The sequence below is a fragment of the Salmo salar genome, chromosome 05 (genome assembly GCF_965601325.2).
Source record: "Salmo salar chromosome 05, fSalSal1, whole genome shotgun sequence".
Classification (NCBI taxonomy): Eukaryota; Metazoa; Chordata; class Actinopteri; order Salmoniformes; family Salmonidae; genus Salmo; species Salmo salar.
Genome location: NC_138295.1, coordinates 95,014,533 through 95,032,873, shown reverse-complemented (window position 1 = coordinate 95,032,873; position 18,341 = coordinate 95,014,533). Strand labels below are relative to the sequence as shown.

General features: G+C 45.4%; 1 protein-coding gene across 1 annotated transcript in view; it reads left to right on the top strand.

Annotated features, from left to right (window-relative positions):
* The window catches only part of LOC106606155 (CUB and sushi domain-containing protein 3), a 540,034-nt gene that overhangs the window by 163,652 nt on the left and 358,041 nt on the right, over positions 1-18,341 (top strand). The window contains exons 15-19 of the mRNA XM_082975995.1: positions 919-1,054; positions 6,887-7,081; positions 11,805-11,943; positions 14,049-14,236; positions 17,479-17,667. Of these exons, the coding sequence (XP_082832121.1) occupies positions 919-1,054; positions 6,887-7,081; positions 11,805-11,943; positions 14,049-14,236; positions 17,479-17,667 (847 nt within the window). The remainder of the gene's footprint in view (positions 1-918; positions 1,055-6,886; positions 7,082-11,804; positions 11,944-14,048; positions 14,237-17,478; positions 17,668-18,341) is intronic.

The window sequence follows — 18,341 nt, the reverse complement described above, 5'->3', positions numbered from 1 at the left end:
GAGACCAGGTAATGGATTAATTGAGACCAGCTAATGGATTGATTGAGACCAGGTAATGGATTGATTGAGACCAGGTAATGGATTGATTGAGACTAGGTAATAGATTGATTGAGACTAGGTAATGGATTGATTGAGACTAGGTAATAGATTGATTGAGACTAGGTAATAGATTGATTGAGACCAGGTAATGGATTGATTGAGACCAGGTAATGGAGTGATTGAGACCAGGTAATGGATTAATTGAGACCAGGTAATGGATTGATTGAGACCAGGTAATAGATTGATTGAGACCAGGTAATGGATTGATTGAGATCAGGTAATGGATTAATTGAGACCAGGTAATGGATTGATTGAGACTAGGTAATAGATTGATTGAGACCAGGTAATGGATTGATTGAGACCAGGTAATGGATTGATTGAGACCAGGTAATGGATTGATTGAGACTAGGTAATAGATTGATTGAGACTAGGTAATAGATTGATTGAGACTAGGTAATGGATTGATTGAGACTAGGTAATGGATTGATTGAGACTAGGTAATAGATTGATTGAGACCAGGTAATGGATTGATTGAGACCAGGTAATGGATTGATTGATTGATAATTGATTGAGTAGCTAGTCAAAGGGGAAGGGCATCATGGAGGTTTTTAAATCACTCTAAAAAACCCAGCGTTTCAGCTTGGCCTGAAAGCTTCCTAGCTTTATGTTAGTGATTTCATACATCCTTTCTGGGATTTTAGGTTATTTTAGTTCTTCTCTTATTTCCTCTTGGTTTGTGGTTAATTCTTTCATCTTCTTGTTTTACCAAAAAAGTGAGTGTTGTTTAAGTGTTATTGTTTATTTGAATAGTGTTGTGTTGTTTAAATGCTCCCCCTTTAAATAAATAACGTTTATTAAAATACCATGTGGTTGTACCAGACGGGCTCGTCCATCCTGGGGAGATACTCGGGTGCCGAGGTTCCCTCTCACTTCAGCTCCAACAGCAACATACTACAGCTGGAGTTCCAGGCAGACCACTCCATGTCCGGAAGAGGATTCAACATCACCTACAGCAGTCAGTACACTACTTTATTATTACCGTGTCGTACAAGTGTAACGCGGGTCGTATAAAGGGGAGCAAGGTGCGGCGTGTAGAGTGCTCATATTTACTTTAATGAAAACACTTAAACAAAAAAACGACAGCCAACAGTTCCGTCAGGTGATAACTCACAAAACGGAAAACGACTACCCACAAAACCCCATAGACAAACCCCAACTTAAATATGATCTCCAATTAGAGGTAACGAGGCCCAGCTGCCTCCAATTGGAGATCAACCTAAATAACCCCAACATAGAAATAGAAAAACTAGAACTCAAACATAGAAATAGAAAACATAGAAAAACACAAAACACCCCCTGTCACGCCCTGACCTACTCTACTATAGAAAATGACATCTTACTAGGGTCAGGACGGGACAACAAGTCACATGTATTTTTTGGAGAAGCCATTGATGACCAAGTGTACGGTCTTGTGAGTCATTGTAACCCCACTGGTAAAATATGTTGAATTAGAGTTCGTTCATTGTCATATTTTGTTTTGCGAGGCAAACTGTTACAAGGCAGTACTACTAGATCTGTCACAAGTCTCTTACCGTTAGGTCAGTCACCCAAAGGATGCTGGTAGATCTGTCACACATCTCTTATCGTTAGGTCAGTCACCCAAAGGATGCTGGTAGATCTGTCACACATCTCTTATCGTTAGGTCAGTCACCCAAAGGATGCTGGTAGAGCCACGTCTCTTATCGTTAGGTCAGTCACCCAAAGGATGCTGGTAGATCTGTCACACATCTCTTATCGTTAGGTCAGTCACCCAAAGGATGCTGGTAGATCCACATCTCTTATCGTTAGGTCAGTCACCCAAAGGATGCTGGTAGATCTGTCACACATCTCTTATCGTTAGGTCAGTCACCCAAAGGATGCTGGTAGATCCACATCTCTTATCGTTAGGTCAGTCACCCAAAGGATGCTGGTAGATCCACATCTCTTATCGTTAGGTCAGTCACCCAAAGGATGCTGGTAGATCCACATCTCTTATCGTTAGGTCAGTCACCCAAAGGATGCTGGTAGATCTGTCACACATCTCTTATCGTTAGGTCAGTCACCCAAAGGATGCTGGTAGATCTGTCACACATCTCTTATCGTTAGGTCAGTCACCCAAAGGATGCTGGTAGATCCACGTCTCTTATCGTTAGGTCAGTCACCCAAAGGATGCTGGTAGATGTGTCACACATCTCTTATCGTTAGGTCAGTCACCCAAAGGATGCTGGTAGATCTGTCACACATCTCTTATCGTTAGGTCAGTCACCCAAAGGATGCTGGTAGATCCACATCTCTTATCGTTAGGTCAGTCACCCAAAGGATGCTGGTAGATCCACATCTCTTATCGTTAGGTCAGTCACCCAAAGGATGCTGGTAGATCTGTCACACATCTCTTATCGTTAGGTCAGTCACCCAAAGGATGCTGGTAGATCTGTCACACATCTCTTATCGTTAGGTCAGTCACCCAAAGGATGCTGGTAGATCCACATCTCTTATCGTTAGGTCAGTCACCCAAAGGATGCTGGTAGATCTGTCACACATCTCTTATCGTTAGGTCAGTCACCCAAAGGATGCTGGTAGATCTGTCACACATCTCTTATCGTTAGGTCAGTCACCCAAAGGATGCTGGTAGATCAACATCTCTTATCGTTAGGTCAGTCACCCAAAGGATGCTGGTAGATCTGTCACACATCTCTTATCGTTAGGTCAGTCACCCAAAGGATGCTGGTAGATCTGTCACACATCTCTTATCGTTAGGTCAGTCACCCAAAGGATGCTGGTAGATCTGTCACACATCTCTTATCGTTAGGTCAGTCACCCAAAGGATGCTGGTAGATCCACATCTCTTATCGTTAGGTCAGTCACCCAAAGGATGCTGGTAGATCTGTCACACATCTCTTATCGTTAGGTCAGTCACCCAAAGGATGCTGGTAGATCCACATCTCTTATCGTTAGGTCAGTCACCCAAAGGATGCTGGTAGATCCACATCTCTTATCGTTAGGTCAGTCACCCAAAGGATGCTGGTAGATCCACATCTCTTATCGTTAGGTCAGTCACCCAAAGGATGCTGGTAGATCCACGTCTCTTATCGTTAGGTCAGTCACCCAAAGGATGCTGGTAGATCTGTCACACATCTCTTATCGTTAGGTCAGTCACCCAAAGGATGCTGGTAGATCCACATCTCTTATCGTTAGGTCAGTCACCCAAAGGATGCTGGTAGAGCCACGTCTCTTATCGTTAGGTCAGTCACCCAAAGGATGCTGGTAGATCTGTCACACATCTCTTATCGTTAGGTCAGTCACCCAAAGGATGCTGGTAGATCTGTCACACATCTCTTATCGTTAGGTCAGTCACCCAAAGGATGCTGGTAGATCCACATCTCTTATCGTTAGGTCAGTCACCCAAAGGATGCTGGTAGATCTGTCACACATCTCTTATCGTTAGGTCAGTCACCCAAAGGATGCTGGTAGATCTGTCACACATCTCTTATCGTTAGGTCAGTCACCCAAAGGATGCTGGTAGATCCACGTCTCTTATCGTTAGGTCAGTCACCCAAAGGATGCTGGTAGATGTGTCACACATCTCTTATCGTTAGGTCAGTCACCCAAAGGATGCTGGTAGATCTGTCACACATCTCTTATCGTTAGGTCAGTCACCCAAAGGATGCTGGTAGATCCACATCTCTTATCGTTAGGTCAGTCACCCAAAGGATGCTGGTAGATCCACATCTCTTATCGTTAGGTCAGTCACCCAAAGGATGCTGGTAGATCTGTCACACATCTCTTATCGTTAGGTCAGTCACCCAAAGGATGCTGGTAGATCTGTCACACATCTCTTATCGTTAGGTCAGTCACCCAAAGGATGCTGGTAGATCCACATCTCTTATCGTTAGGTCAGTCACCCAAAGGATGCTGGTAGATCTGTCACACATCTCTTATCGTTAGGTCAGTCACCCAAAGGATGCTGGTAGATCTGTCACACATCTCTTATCGTTAGGTCAGTCACCCAAAGGATGCTGGTAGATCTGTCACACATCTCTTATCGTTAGGTCAGTCACCCAAAGGATGCTGGTAGATCCACATCTCTTATCGTTAGGTCAGTCACCCAAAGGATGCTGGTAGATATGTCACACATCTCTTATCGTTAGGTCAGTCACCCAAAGGATGCTGGTAGATCCACATCTCTTATCGTTAGGTCAGTCACCCAAAGGATGCTGGTAGATCCACATCTCTTATCGTTAGGTCAGTCACCCAAAGGATGCTGGTAGATCCACATCTCTTATCGTTAGGTCAGTCACCCAAAGGATGCTGGTAGATCCACGTCTCTTATCGTTAGGTCAGTCACCCAAAGGATGCTGGTAGATCTGTCACACATCTCTTATCGTTAGGTCAGTCACCCAAAGGATGCTGGTAGATCCACATCTCTTATCGTTAGGTCAGTCACCCAAAGGATGCTGGTAGATCCACATCTCTTATCATTAGGTCAGTCACCCAAAGGATGCTGGTAGATCCACATCTCTTATCGTTAGGTCAGTCACCCAAAGGATGCTGGTAGATCCACATCTCTTATCGTTAGGTCAGTCACCCAAAGGATGCTGGTAGATCCACATCTCTTATCGTTAGGTCAGTCACCCAAAGGATGCTGGTAGATCCACATCTCTTATCGTTAGGTCAGTCACCCAAAGGATGCTGGTAGATCCACATCTCTTATCGTTAGGTCAGTCAAAGGTGAAACATCTGTCGATGTGTCCTTGAGCAAGGCACTTATCTCTAATTTGCTCTCGGTGCTGACCCTGTAACACGACACATTTCACTGCAGTTTTCCAGTCGATGGGACAACTTTGATATATTTAAAAAGATATATATATATTATTATTTTTTAAACAAATGTACAGTCTTGTGTTTCATTGTATATAATTGTGTGACTTTATCTAACCATTTTAGCTTCAATATAAACTACATGAATCGGTAAAGTCACAGGGCAGATAGATGTTGGATTAATGTTGTGTCAACGTTATATTATAACCCCCACTCTATTGCCAGGCTCTGTTTAACAGATGCATCACACATCTGATATTGTTGACAGGTCGCTGACGGCTGTCTACACAGTACTGTCATTTGCTGTACGTATGTAATGACAGCTACATTATGTATGTTCAAATTCTACCGTACAAGCGGATGAAATTGAGGCGGCAAACGAACGACCCTCAGTTTCAATGGGAATGAATATCCCAGGCTATTATATGGTTGAATAGAAGGACACCTTAGTGTCTGTTCTCCTCTGTCAAGGCAGTGCGGTCCCTTAGAGAAGGTATTGTGGTTCTGAGACCTGCTGTAGACTAGCAGTGGGAGATTTATCTTATCTTTTCACGCAGACAAAGTCATCTTTTCTTGACACATTTCTTCCTTTATCCTCCTTCTTTTTGAAAGGCCTTATTTCTCATCAGACACTATATATCATGTTTCCCTCCCTCCCTCTCTCTCTCCCTCTCTCTCTCACTCTCTCCCTCTCTCTCTCACTCTCTCCCCCTCTCTCCCTCCCTCCCTCCCTCCCTCCTCCCTCCCTCTCACTCTCCCTCACTCTCTCCCTCTCTCCCTCCCTCCCTCCCTCCCTCCCTCCCTCCCTCACTCCCTCCCTCCCTCCCTCCCTCCCTCCCTCCCTCCCTCCCTCCCTCCCTCCCTCCCTCCCTCCCTCCCTCTCTCTCCACTCTCTCTCTCACTCTCTCCCTCTCTCTCTCCTCCCTCCCTCCCTCCCTCCCTCCCTCCCTCCCTCCCTCCCTCCCTCCCTCCCTCCCTCCCTCCCTCTCTCCCATTCTCTCTCTTCTCTCTCCCCCTCTTCTCCTCTCTCCCTCCCCCTCCCTCCCCCCCCCTCCCTCTCTCTCTCCCTCACTCTCCCTCCCTCCCCCCTCCCTCTCTCTCTCCCTCCCCCCTCCCTCCCTCTCTCCCTCACTCTCCCTCTCCTCTCTCTCTCCCTCCCTCCCTCCCTCCCCCCTCCCTCTCTCTCTCCCTCCCCCCTCCCTCCCTCTCTCCCTCACTCTCCCTCCCTCCCCCCTCCCTCTCTCTCTCCCTCCCCCCTCCCTCCCTCCCTCCCTCCCTCCCCCCTCCCTCTCTCCCTCCCCCTCCCTCCCCCCTCCCTCCCTCTCTCCCTCACTCTCCCTCTCCCTCTCTCTCTCCCTCTCTCCCTCCCTCCCCCCTCCCTCTCTCTCTCCCTCCCCCCTCCCTCCCTCTCTCCCTCACTCTCCCTCCCTCCCCCCTCCCTCCCTCTCTCTCTCCCTCACTCTCCCTCCCTCCCCCCTCCCTCTCTCTCTCCCTCCCCCCTCCCTCCCTCTCTCCCTCACTCTCCCTCTCCCTCTCTCTCTCCCTCCCTCCCTCCCTCCCCCCTCCCTCTCTCTCTCCCTCCCCCCTCCCTCCCTCTCTCCCTCACTCTCCCTCCCTCCCCCCTCCCTCTCTCTCTCCCTCCCCCCTCCCTCCCTCCCTCCCTCCCCCCCCCCTCCCTCTCTCCCTCCCCCTCCCTCCCCCCTCCCTCCCTCTCTCCCTCACTCTCCCTCTCCCTCTCTCCCTCCCCCTCCCTCCCCCCTCCCTCCCTCTCTCTCTCCCTCACTCTCCCTCCCTCCCCCCTCCCTCTCTCTCTCCCTCCCCCCTCCCTCCTCTCTCCCTCCCCCCTCCCTCCCTCTCTCCCTCACTCTCCCTCCCTCCCCCCTCCCTCTCTCTCTCCCTCCCCCCTCCCTCTCTCTCTCCCTCCCCCCTCCTCTCTCTCTCCCTCCCCCCTCCCTCACTCTCTCCCTCACTCTCCCTCCCTCCCCTTCAGCATTTGGCCACAACGAGTGTCCGGACCCAGGCGTCCCTCTGAACGCCAGACGGTTCGGGGACAGTTTCCAGCTGGGTAGCTCTGTCTCTGTGGTCTGTGAGGAGGGTTTCATCAAGACCCAGGGTGCTGACACTATTACCTGCCAGCTGGAAGGGGGCAAGGTCATGTGGAGCGGACCCATCCCTAAATGTGAAGGTAACAACGATTCATTATTCAGACATTTCCATTGGATGGGGAAAGTGATATCCTTCAGTTATACCGCACCAGGACATGCTCTAAATGTGAAGGTAAGACTACAGAGGATGATTTATCAAGTTATTTTACAGGATATTATGTGAGGATTAGTGATCATGAATTGTTTTCTATCTGTCAACTATGTATTGTTACCCCTGGTAACGATCGTCGTAGAAAGTAGACCGAGGTGCAGCGTGTTCAGTGCTCATGAGAAAATATTTAATTTAACTCAGACCACTAACGCAAACAATAAACAAAGAAACACGAACGTCACGTTCTGCAGGCTTTACAGAGCTGTGCAAAAACAAGATCCCACACAGAAGGAGGGGAAAAAAGGACTGCCTAAGTATGATTCCCAATCAGAGACAACGATAGACAGCTGCCTCTGATTAGGAACCATACTCGGCTCAACACAAAGAAATAGAACACATAGACTGGCATAGAATGCCCACCCCACTTCACACCCTGATCTAACCCCCCCCAAAAAAGGGGAAATAAACAGCAATCTAAGGTCAGGGCGTGACACCCCTACTGTGACCTGTTGTAGGTGTCTGATATCAGGGCTGTAGCCATAATAATAATTATCGTAAGGCAGAGTGGAGTGAATCATTTTAGTTGAAGGGCCGCGTCGGGATCTCCCCATATTCTACGCAGTTATAGATGTTTAACCAGTGTGTTTGTCAAAGTCAATTTGCAGGATGGAAAAGGGGCTGCTATTTCAAAATATATAGTTACATTATAATTCCTCCATAGTTTCTACATGGTTTTATACTTTATCTTCGTGTGAAGCCCGGGGACAGACTGGAGACGTTGGTTTGATTTTATTGCTTATTGTCTCAGATATATGGCAACTACACTCGGTTTTAATTCATTGCAACATTTAACTTTGTATTGAGATGCATTGAATTAAAACCGAGTGTAGTTGCCATATATCTGAGACAATAAGCAATAAAATAAAACCAACGTCTCCAGTCTGTCCCCAGTTCCTCTGCTACAGTAGAAACATCTCTCTGACTCTACAGAGGTTCCTCTGCTACAGTAGAAACATCTCTCTGACTCTACAGAGGTTCCTCTGCTACAGTAGAAATATCTCTCTGACTCTACAGAGGTTCCTCTGCTACAGTAGAAACATCTCTCTGACTCTACAGAGGTTCCTCTGCTACAGTAGAAACATCTCTCTGACTCCACACGAGGTTCCTCTGCTACAGTAGAAACATCTCTCTGACTCTACAGAGGTTCCTCTGCTACAGTAGAAACATCTCTCTGACTCTACAGAGGTTCCTCTGCTACAGTAGAAACATCTCTCTGACTCTACAGAGGTTCCTCTGCTACAGTAGAAACATCTCTCTGACTCTACAGAGGTTCCTCTGCTACAGTAGAAACATCTCTCTGACTCTACAGAGGTTCCTCTGCTACAGTAGAAATATCTCTCTGACTCTACAGAGGTTCCTCTGCTACAGTAGAAACATCTCTCTGACTCTACAGAGGTTCCTCTGCTACAGTAGAAACATCTCTCTGACTCTACAGAGGTTCCTCTGCTACAGTAGAAACATCTCTCTGACTCTACAGAGGTTCCTCTGCTACAGTAGAAACATCTCTCTGACTCTACAGAGGTTCCTCTGCTACAGTAGAAACATCTCTCTGACTCTACAGAGGTTCCTCTGCTACAGTAGAAACATCTCTCTGACTCTACAGAGGTTCCTCTGCTACAGTAGAAACATCTCTCTGACTCTACAGAGGTTCCTCTGCTACAGTAGAAACATCTCTCTGACTCTACAGAGGTTCCTCTGCTACAGTAGAAACATCTCTCTGACTCTACAGAGGTTCCTCTGCTACAGTAGAAACATCTCTCTGACTCTACAGAGGTTCCTCTGCTACAGTAGAAACATCTCTCTGACTCTACAGAGGTTCCTCTGCTACAGTAGAAACATCTCTCTGACTCTACAGAGGTTCCTCTGCTACAGTAGAAACATCTCTCTGACTCTACAGAGGTTCCTCTGCTACAGTAGAAACATCTCTCTGACTCTACAGAGGTTCCTCTGCTACAGTAGAAACATCTCTCTGACTCTACAGAGGTTCCTCTGCTACAGTAGAAACATCTCTCTGACTCTACAGAGGTTCCTCTGCTACAGTAGAAATATCTCTCTGACTCTACAGAGGTTCCTCTGCTACAGTAGAAACATCTCTCTGACTCTACAGAGGTTCCTCTGCTACAGTAGAAACATCTCTCTGACTCTACAGAGGTTCCTCTGCTACAGTAGAAACATCTCTCTGACTCTACAGAGGTTCCTCTGCTACAGTAGAAACATCTCTCTGACTCTACAGAGGTTCCTCTGCTACAGTAGAAACATCTCTCTGACTCTACAGAGGTTCCTCTGCTACAGTAGAAACATCTCTCTGACTCTACAGAGGTTCCTCTGCTACAGTAGAAACATCTCTCTGACTCTACAGAGGTTCCTCTGCTACAGTAGAAACATCTCTCTGACTCTACAGAGGTTCCTCTGCTACAGTAGAAACATCTCTCTGACTCTACAGAGGTTCCTCTGCTACAGTAGAAACATCTCTCTGACTCCACACGAGGTTCCTCTGCTACAGTAGAAACATCTCTCTGACTCTACAGAGGTTCCTCTGCTACAGTAGAAATATCTCTCTGACTCTACAGAGGTTCCTCTGCTACAGTAGAAACATCTCTCTGACTCTACAGAGGTTCCTCTGCTACAGTAGAAACATCTCTCTGACTCTACAGAGGTTCCTCTGCTACAGTAGAAACATCTCTCTGACTCTACAGAGGTTCCTCTGCTACAGTAGAAACATCTCTCTGACTCTACAGAGGTTCCTCTGCTACAGTAGAAACATCTCTCTGACTCTACAGAGGTTCCTCTGCTACAGTAGAAACATCTCTCTGACTCTACAGAGGTTCCTCTGCTACAGTAGAAACATCTCTCTGACTCTACAGAGGTTCCTCTGCTACAGTAGAAACATCTCTCTGACTCTACAGAGGTTCCTCTGCTACAGTAGAAACATCTCTCTGACTCTACAGAGGTTCCTCTGCTACAGTAGAAATATCTCTCTGACTCTACAGAGGTTCCTCTGCTACAGTAGAAACATCTCTCTGACTCTACAGAGGTTCCTCTGCTACAGTATAAACATCTCTCTGACTCTCCAGAGGTTCCTCTGCTACAGTATAAACATCTCTCTGACTCTACAGAGGTTCCTCTGCTACAGTAGAAACATCTCTCTGACTCTACAGAGGTTCCTCTGCTACAGTAGAAACATCTCTCTGACTCTACAGAGGTTCCTCTGCTACAGTAGAAACATCTCTCTGACTCTACAGAGGTTCCTCTGCTACAGTAGAAATATCTCTCTGACTCTACAGAGGTTCCTCTGCTACAGTAGAAACATCTCTCTGACTCTACAGAGGTTCCTCTGCTACAGTAGAAATATCTCTCTGACTCTACAGAGGTTCCTCTGCTACAGTAGAAACATCTCTCTGACTCTACAGAGGTTCCTCTGCTACAGTAGAAATATCTCTCTGACTCTACAGAGGTTCCTCTGCTACAGTAGAAACATCTCTCTGACTCTACAGAGGTTCCTCTGCTACAGTAGAAACATCTCTCTGACTCTACAGAGGTTCCTCTGCTACAGTAGAAACATCTCTCTGACTCTACAGAGGTTCCTCTGCTACAGTAGAAACATCTCTCTGACTCTACAGAGGTTCCTCTGCTACAGTAGAAATATCTCTCTGACTCTACAGAGGTTCCTCTGCTACAGTAGAAATATCTCTCTGACTCTACAGAGGTTCCTCTGCTACAGTAGAAACATCTCTCTGACTCTACAGAGGTTCCTCTGCTACAGTAGAAACATCTCTCTGACTCTACAGAGGTTCCTCTGCTACAGTAGAAACATCTCTCTGACTCTACAGAGGTTCCTCTGCTACAGTAGAAACATCTCTCTGACTCTACAGAGGTTCCTCTGCTACAGTAGAAATATCTCTCTGACTCTACAGAGGTTCCTCTGCTACAGTAGAAACATCTCTCTGACTCTACAGAGGTTCCTCTGCTACAGTAGAAACATCTCTCTGACTCTACAGAGGTTCCTCTGCTACAGTAGAAACATCTCTCTGACTCCACACGAGGTTCCTCTGCTACAGTAGAAACATCTCTCTGACTCTACAGAGGTTCTCTGCTACAGTAGAAATATCTCTCTGACTCTACAGAGGTTCCTCTGCTACAGTAGAAACATCTCTCTGACTCTACAGAGGTTCCTCTGCTACAGTAGAAACATCTCTCTGACTCTACACGAGGTTCCTCTGTTACAGTAGATACATCTCTCTGTATGTTGGTCATGTCCTTGAGGTTGCAGGGAGGTGAGCAGCTCTAACAGTACAGCAGATAATTGCCTCCGTCTCTCCCTGTGTCGGTCCCAAATGTTACACTATTCCCTACATGGGCCCTGGTCAAAAGTAGTGCCCTATTTAGGGAATAGAATGCCATTTGGGATGCATCCCCTGACCCATGTAGTACCTAAGTAGATACTATATCATATTCTCTCTCTCTCTCTCTCTCTCTCTCGCTCTCTCTCTCTCTCTCTCTCTGTCTCTCTCTCTCTCTCTCTCCTCTCATCTCCCTCCCTCCCTCCCTCCCTCCCTCCCTCCCTCCCTCCCTCCCTCCCTGACCCTGTATAGCTCCATGTGGAGGCCACTACTCTGCTCCATCTGGAGTGATCCTGTCCCCAGGGTGGCCTGGATACTACAAGGACTCTCTCAGCTGTGAGTGGGTCATCGAGGCGACGCCCGGACGCTCTGTCAAGATCAGTTTTGACAGGTCTGTATGACAGCACAGCAGCCAGAACCCAGACATGGAAATGACTTTCCAAAAAGTCAGAGGCTAAAATATATAACTTTTTTCCTCCCAAAGGTTGATGCTCCTTGCTTTAGACTGGGGAAATGGTTTCAAAAGTCAGATGATGTATGTAACTCAATCCACAAGTCAGATTAGACTGTATTTCAGATTTTAGATTCATGTTATAGACAAAAGTGTGTCTCTTTCAAATTGTCCATTACATTCTGTTGGGTTCTTTTGTTTGGCTGAATGGGGCTTGATACTGTATTGTATTTCAGATGTTATATTAATTACTATAGACTGCATTGTGTTTCTCTCAGTAGGCTGAAGACTGTTTAAAATGTTATTGATGTAAGAGCTCTGGGCTGGCTGATGTCGCCTGTTTTATACTGTAGAGGACTGGAGGGATGTAAGAGCTCTGGGCTGGCTGATGTCGTCTGTTTTATACCGTAGAGGACTGGAGGGATATAGAGCTCTGGGCTGGCTGATGTCGCCTGTTTTATACTGTAGAGGACTGGAGGGATATAGAGCTCTGGGCTGGCTGATGTCGTCTGTTTTATACTGTAGAGGAATGGAGGGATGTAAGAGCTCTGGGCTGGCTGATGTTGTCTGTTTTATACTGTAGAGGACTGGAGGGATGTAAGAGCTCTGGGCTGGCTGATGTCGTCTGTTTTATACTGTAGAGGACTGGAGGGATATAGAGCTCTGGGCTGGCTGATGTCGTCTGTTTTATACCGTAGAGGACTGGAGGGATGTAGAGCTCTGGGCTGGCTGATGTCGTCTGTTTTATACTGTAGAGGACTGGAGGGATGTAGAGCTCTGGGCTGGCTGATGTCGTCTGTTTTATACCGTAGAGGACTGGAGGGATGTAAGAGCTCTGGGCTGGCTGATGTTGTCTGTTTTATACTGTAGAGGACTGGAGGGATGTAGAGCTCTGGGCTGGCTGATGTCGTCTGTTTTATACTGTAGAGGACTGGAGGGATGTAAGAGCTCTGGGCTGGCTGATGTCGTCTGTTTTATACCGTAGAGGACTGGAGGGATGTAAGAGCTCTGGGCTGGCTGATGTCGTCTGTTTTATACTGTAGAGGACTGGAGGGATGTAGAGCTCTGGGCTGGCTGATGTCGTCTGTTTTATACCGTAGAGGACTGGAGGGATGTAGAGCTCTGGGCTGGCTGATGTCGTCTGTTTTATACTGTAAAGGCCTGGAGGGCCAAAGCAGATATATGCCCTGTGAAATTAAATTGACTAATTAAATAAAGGTTCAATTAAAAAATTTTAAAAATGGTGAAAAATTATTGGAAGCAATTGCTGTGTGAAGCATTTCTGGTCAGGATGGATGGGTGGGTAGGTGGATGGACAACGGACATAAGAGGGGTGGATGGATGGATGGATGGATGGATGGATGGATGGATGGATGGGTGTAGGAATTAATTAAGTAATGAATTAATTAATTAATTAATGAAAGAAAGAATTAACTGCTTACGGTTTCAAACCGACAAATCAGACTTATACCTGCAGACAAACCATGATACCTGTACCTTCTCATCCTCCTTTTCCTCTTCTCTCCACCTCCTCTCCTCTCCTCTCCTCTCTTCCTCTCTTCCTCTCCTCCTCTCTTCCTCTCTTCCTCTCTTCCTCTCTTCCTCTCCTCCTCTCCTCCTCTCCTCCTCTCCTCTCTTCCTCTCCTCTCCTCTCCTCTCCTCTCCTCTCCTCTCCTCTCCTCTCCTCTCCTCTCCTCTCCTCTCCTCTCCTCTCCTCTCCTCTCCTCTCCTCTCCTCTCCTCTCCTCTCCTCTCCTCTCCTCTCCTCTCCTCTCTTACTCTCTTCCTCTCCTCCTCTCCTCCTCTCTTCCTCTCTTCCTCTCTTCCTCTCCTCTTTTCCTCTCATCTTCACTTCCCTTTCTCCTCTCCTCTCTTCTTCTCTTCTCTCCTTGTCTCTCCTCTTCCCTTTCCTCTCTCCTTGTCTCTCCTCTTCCCTTTCCTCTCTCCTTGTCTCTCCTCTTCCCTTTCCTCTCTCCTTATCCCTTTCCTTCCCTTTCTCCTCTCCCTTCTCTTCCCTTCCATCTGTTCTCTTTCCCTGTGTGTCAGGTTCCAGACGGAGCTCAGCTATGACTTCCTGGAGGTGCATGATGGTCCCAACCTGCTCTCTCCTCTGATTGGCTCGTTCAACGGGACCCAGGTCCCCCAGTTCCTGTTCAGCAGTAGTAACTTCATCTACCTCCTCTTCACCACCGACAACAGCAGATCCAACAGCGGCTTCAAGATCTTCTACGAGAGTGAGATAATAACAATATGGTTTTTTTTGTGGCCGTTATGACTGGTGTTCTGACAAACACATATATGGTACAAGTCTCCCATTGATATCAATTAATGAAAATAAGTTGAGACAAAAACAAGCTCTATTTCCAAACCCTTTATCTTGAGAGTTTTATTGAATTTCAATTAATGATTTATGTGAAAGTCTGAGTTGTGGATGTACAGACTTGTCTCAACTCTTAATGAGACCCTATGAGACTGGACTTGATTCATTCTAATCAAGCAGCAATCACACACACAGCTCTGATTAGTAAGGGCCACGACGGGCCCGACTTATGATGTACAGCAGGTAGACTGAGTTATATCTGTGTCGTCGTAGAGTGCAGAATAAACTGATTTCCTCGACTTCCTGTAGAATAAACTGACTTCCTGACTTCCTGTAGAATAAACTGATTTCCTGACTTCCTGTAGAATAAACTGACTTCCTGACTTCCTGTATAATAAACTGACTTCCTGACTTCCTGTAGAATAAACTGATTTCCTGACTTCCTGTAGAATAAACTGACTTCCTGACTTCCTGTAGAATAAACTGATTTCCTGACTTCCTGTAGAATAAACTGACTTCCTGACTTCCTGTATAATAAACTGACTTCCTGACTTCCTGTAGAATAAACTGATTTCCTGACTTCCTGTAGAATAAACTGACTTCCTGACTTCCTGTAGAATAAACTGACTTCCTGACTTCCTGTAGAATAAAATGATTTCCTGACTTCCTGTAGAATAAACTGATTTCCTGACTTCCTGTAGAATAAACTGACTTCATGACTTCCTGTAGAATAAACTTATTTCCTGACTTCCTGTAGAATAAACTGACTTCCTGACTTCCTGTAGAATAAACTGATTTCCTGACTTCCTGTAGAATAAACTGACTTCCTGACTTCCTGTATAATAAACTGACTTCCTGACTTCCTGTAGAATAAACTGACTTCCTGTACTTGCTCTGGAAAGCATTTCAGCTGCTAAAATGAACAGAATGAGTGACATTTTCTCTACCATAAAATTATCTGTGGGAACCCTAGTTAGCTCAACACACTGCTATTGTAACGTGTACGCTAATAAACGAGAAGCAAGTACAGGGAGTGAATTTAATAAATAAACAAACTAGGAACAAAACAATAAACACGGGTAGCGTAAGGACATGAAACAATAACGCCTGAGGAAAGAACCAGCATGCTAGCAGATACCCATAGACTTTTTGTCATTGTGCTAATGCTAGTTAGCATTGGCTTGCGAAACTACCTCTAATTTCCTTCATACTGGACAAAGAGACATAACAATGGTATTCACAAGTTCATCTGATTCTTTTTATTAGCATTTTTTTTTTATTTCACCTTTATTTAACAAGGTAGGCCAGTTGAGAACAAGTTCTCATTTACAACTGCGACCTGGCCAAGATAAAGCAAAGTAGTGCGACACAAACAACAACACAGAGTTACACATGGAATAAACAAACACACAGTTAATAACACAATAGAAGAAAAAAAAACTCTGGGGAAGTAGATAAAATCATCATTGCCAAAATCCCTTTATATTTAAAACACATTCCATTGAGTTGTAGGTATAATGCTGTATATTTTAAATGATATGGGAAGAAAACACTAAATAAACAACAGATCAGCCAGATATGAAATATCATACAGCTGTTAGATCTAGCCAAGGCTGATCAGCCAGATATGAAATATAATACAGCTGTTAGATCTAGCCCAGGCTGATCAGCCAGATATTAAATATCATACAGCTGTTAGATCTAGCCCAGGCTGATCAGCCAGATATTAAATATCATACAGCTGTTAGATATTAAATATCATACAGCTGTTAGAGCTAGCCTGACCAGCCAGATATGAAATATCATACAACTGTTAGAGCTAGCCTAGGCTAATTAACATGAATTAGTCACAAACTGCTACTACTAGAATTGGTATAATTTGCTTGAAGCCCTCATGCAGTCTTTTTTTAAATAAATCATCACTGTGTGTTTATTTCATGAACGTAACTCCAACATATATTTTGGATCATTTATTTTCCTCAGCCTCCTGTGGCCTTGAAAAATGCTCACTCTGATCATGTGAGCATCAGGAAACAAATGTGAAGATATTTACATACACAGCCCTGATTGGCTGATAAGGATGTTCTAGAGCCCACCCCCTTACCCAGATGAACAGCCATTGGTCTATTATAAAGAGCTCTCCTTATGACATCATAAAGTAGGCCTAACCCACCTGAACAGCTTGAAATTCCAACACATTTTATTCAAACAGCTCCTACTCAAAAAGGGAATTATCATAATTTTCGCAATTTCCAAGTATTATTTTGACCTCATAGGGTGGAAGTATAATTTTTTTTTAAAACAGTCAAATCAGGGAGGGTGTGGGGTGGGTTGGGTATATGAGGTGATTGGGGTGGGTGGTTGGGAGGCGGTTGGGGTGAGTGGACTGAGGTATGGAGGAGAGGTAGGGAGGGTTTGGGGAGTGGATGTGTTATGTAGAGGGAGGAAGGGAGGGAGGGAGGGTGGTTGGGATATGGTAAAAATGTTGTACTTACATTGATGTAATTAAAAAAAAACTTCAATAAAAAAAAAATATAAAAAAACAAACATTTTTAACTGCACTGCCCCTTTAAATATTTTGACCTGAGAACTACAACAAAGACAATAGCTAAATGGAATGGAAGTTCTGTTCAGATTAAAATCAATGTGGAAATTAGAGTTGGCATTCAAAACATTCTCATTTGATTAGTTAATTAGCTAGCTAGCTAACATTAGCATAAATAGCTAGCTACTTCTGTGCAAATTATGTTTTTTTTTTTTCTGTAATCTAAAGAAACGCCTGGGAATGTGTTTATAGTTGAACTTTTCTGTAAGTTTTTCCTTAAAATGTGTAGCTCAAAGCTGCAGATGTTTTTAGCACCACAAGAGAGACCGACTGGATCTTCAGCTGCTCGCTGCCAACTGAGCTGATACCAAGAGCACAGCAGAGCCAAGAGCACGTTGTGTGTTACGTTCAAAACGGTCCATGAGGAAACAGATACCTTTTGGGTGAAAAAAAATAATGGAGATGCGATTAAATGTGCCCCCCCCTCAAAAAAAATTAAAACAATGTACGGTGATAAAAAAAAATTGCTAAAGTTAAGGCATTATTAACACGTTAACTTGAACAGGCCCTAATGTATAAATAATAATTTATTTTACCTTGGCTCCTACCAGTTGTGACGTTGGACACATCATCATGCATGGACCCTGGGATCCCGGTGAACGGCGTGCGGTACGGCCATGACCTGGCCATCGGGTCCACAGTGTCGTTCCAGTGTGACCAGGGATACAGGCTCAGTCATGAGGAACCACTGGTCTGTGAGACGAACCACTGGTGGAGTCATCCTCTGCCCACATGTGATGGTATGTTAGCCTCTATAACAGGGGGATTACAATCTGAACCTACAAGGTCCGGACAACTGCTGCTTTTATGTTGTACCTAATAATTAATATCACCCACCTGGTGTCCCAGGTTTAAATCAGTCCCTGATCAGAGGGGAATCACCCACCTCGTGTCCCAGGTCTAAATCAGTCCCTGATCAGAGGGGAATCACCCACCTGGTGTCCCAGGTCTAAATCAGTCCCTGATCAGAGGGGAATCACCCACCTGGTGTCCCAGGTCTAAATCAGTCCCTGATCAGAGGGGAATCACCCACCTGGTGTCCCAGGTCTAAATCAGTCCCTGATCAGAGGGCAATCACCCACCTGGTGTCCCAGGTCTAAATCAGTCCCTGATCAGAGGGGAATCACCCACCTGGTGTCCCAGGTCTAAATCAGTCCCGGGTAAAAAAACTGTAGAACTGGCTTCAAGGTCCAGATTGATGTGAGGGTGCTATGTTATTTATAGTGGATGGTATGTTACTAAATAGATAATTAATCTTTATTTATCATCTCAATTATGTATAGCCTTGCCCACTGCCCACATATGGTTTAGATTATAATATGTGTAATCTCTGGGTTTAGATCATAACGTGTGTAATCTAGATTAAGATATACTGGTGCAATCTGTATTCACTTTAGCCAACTCCCGCTTTAGC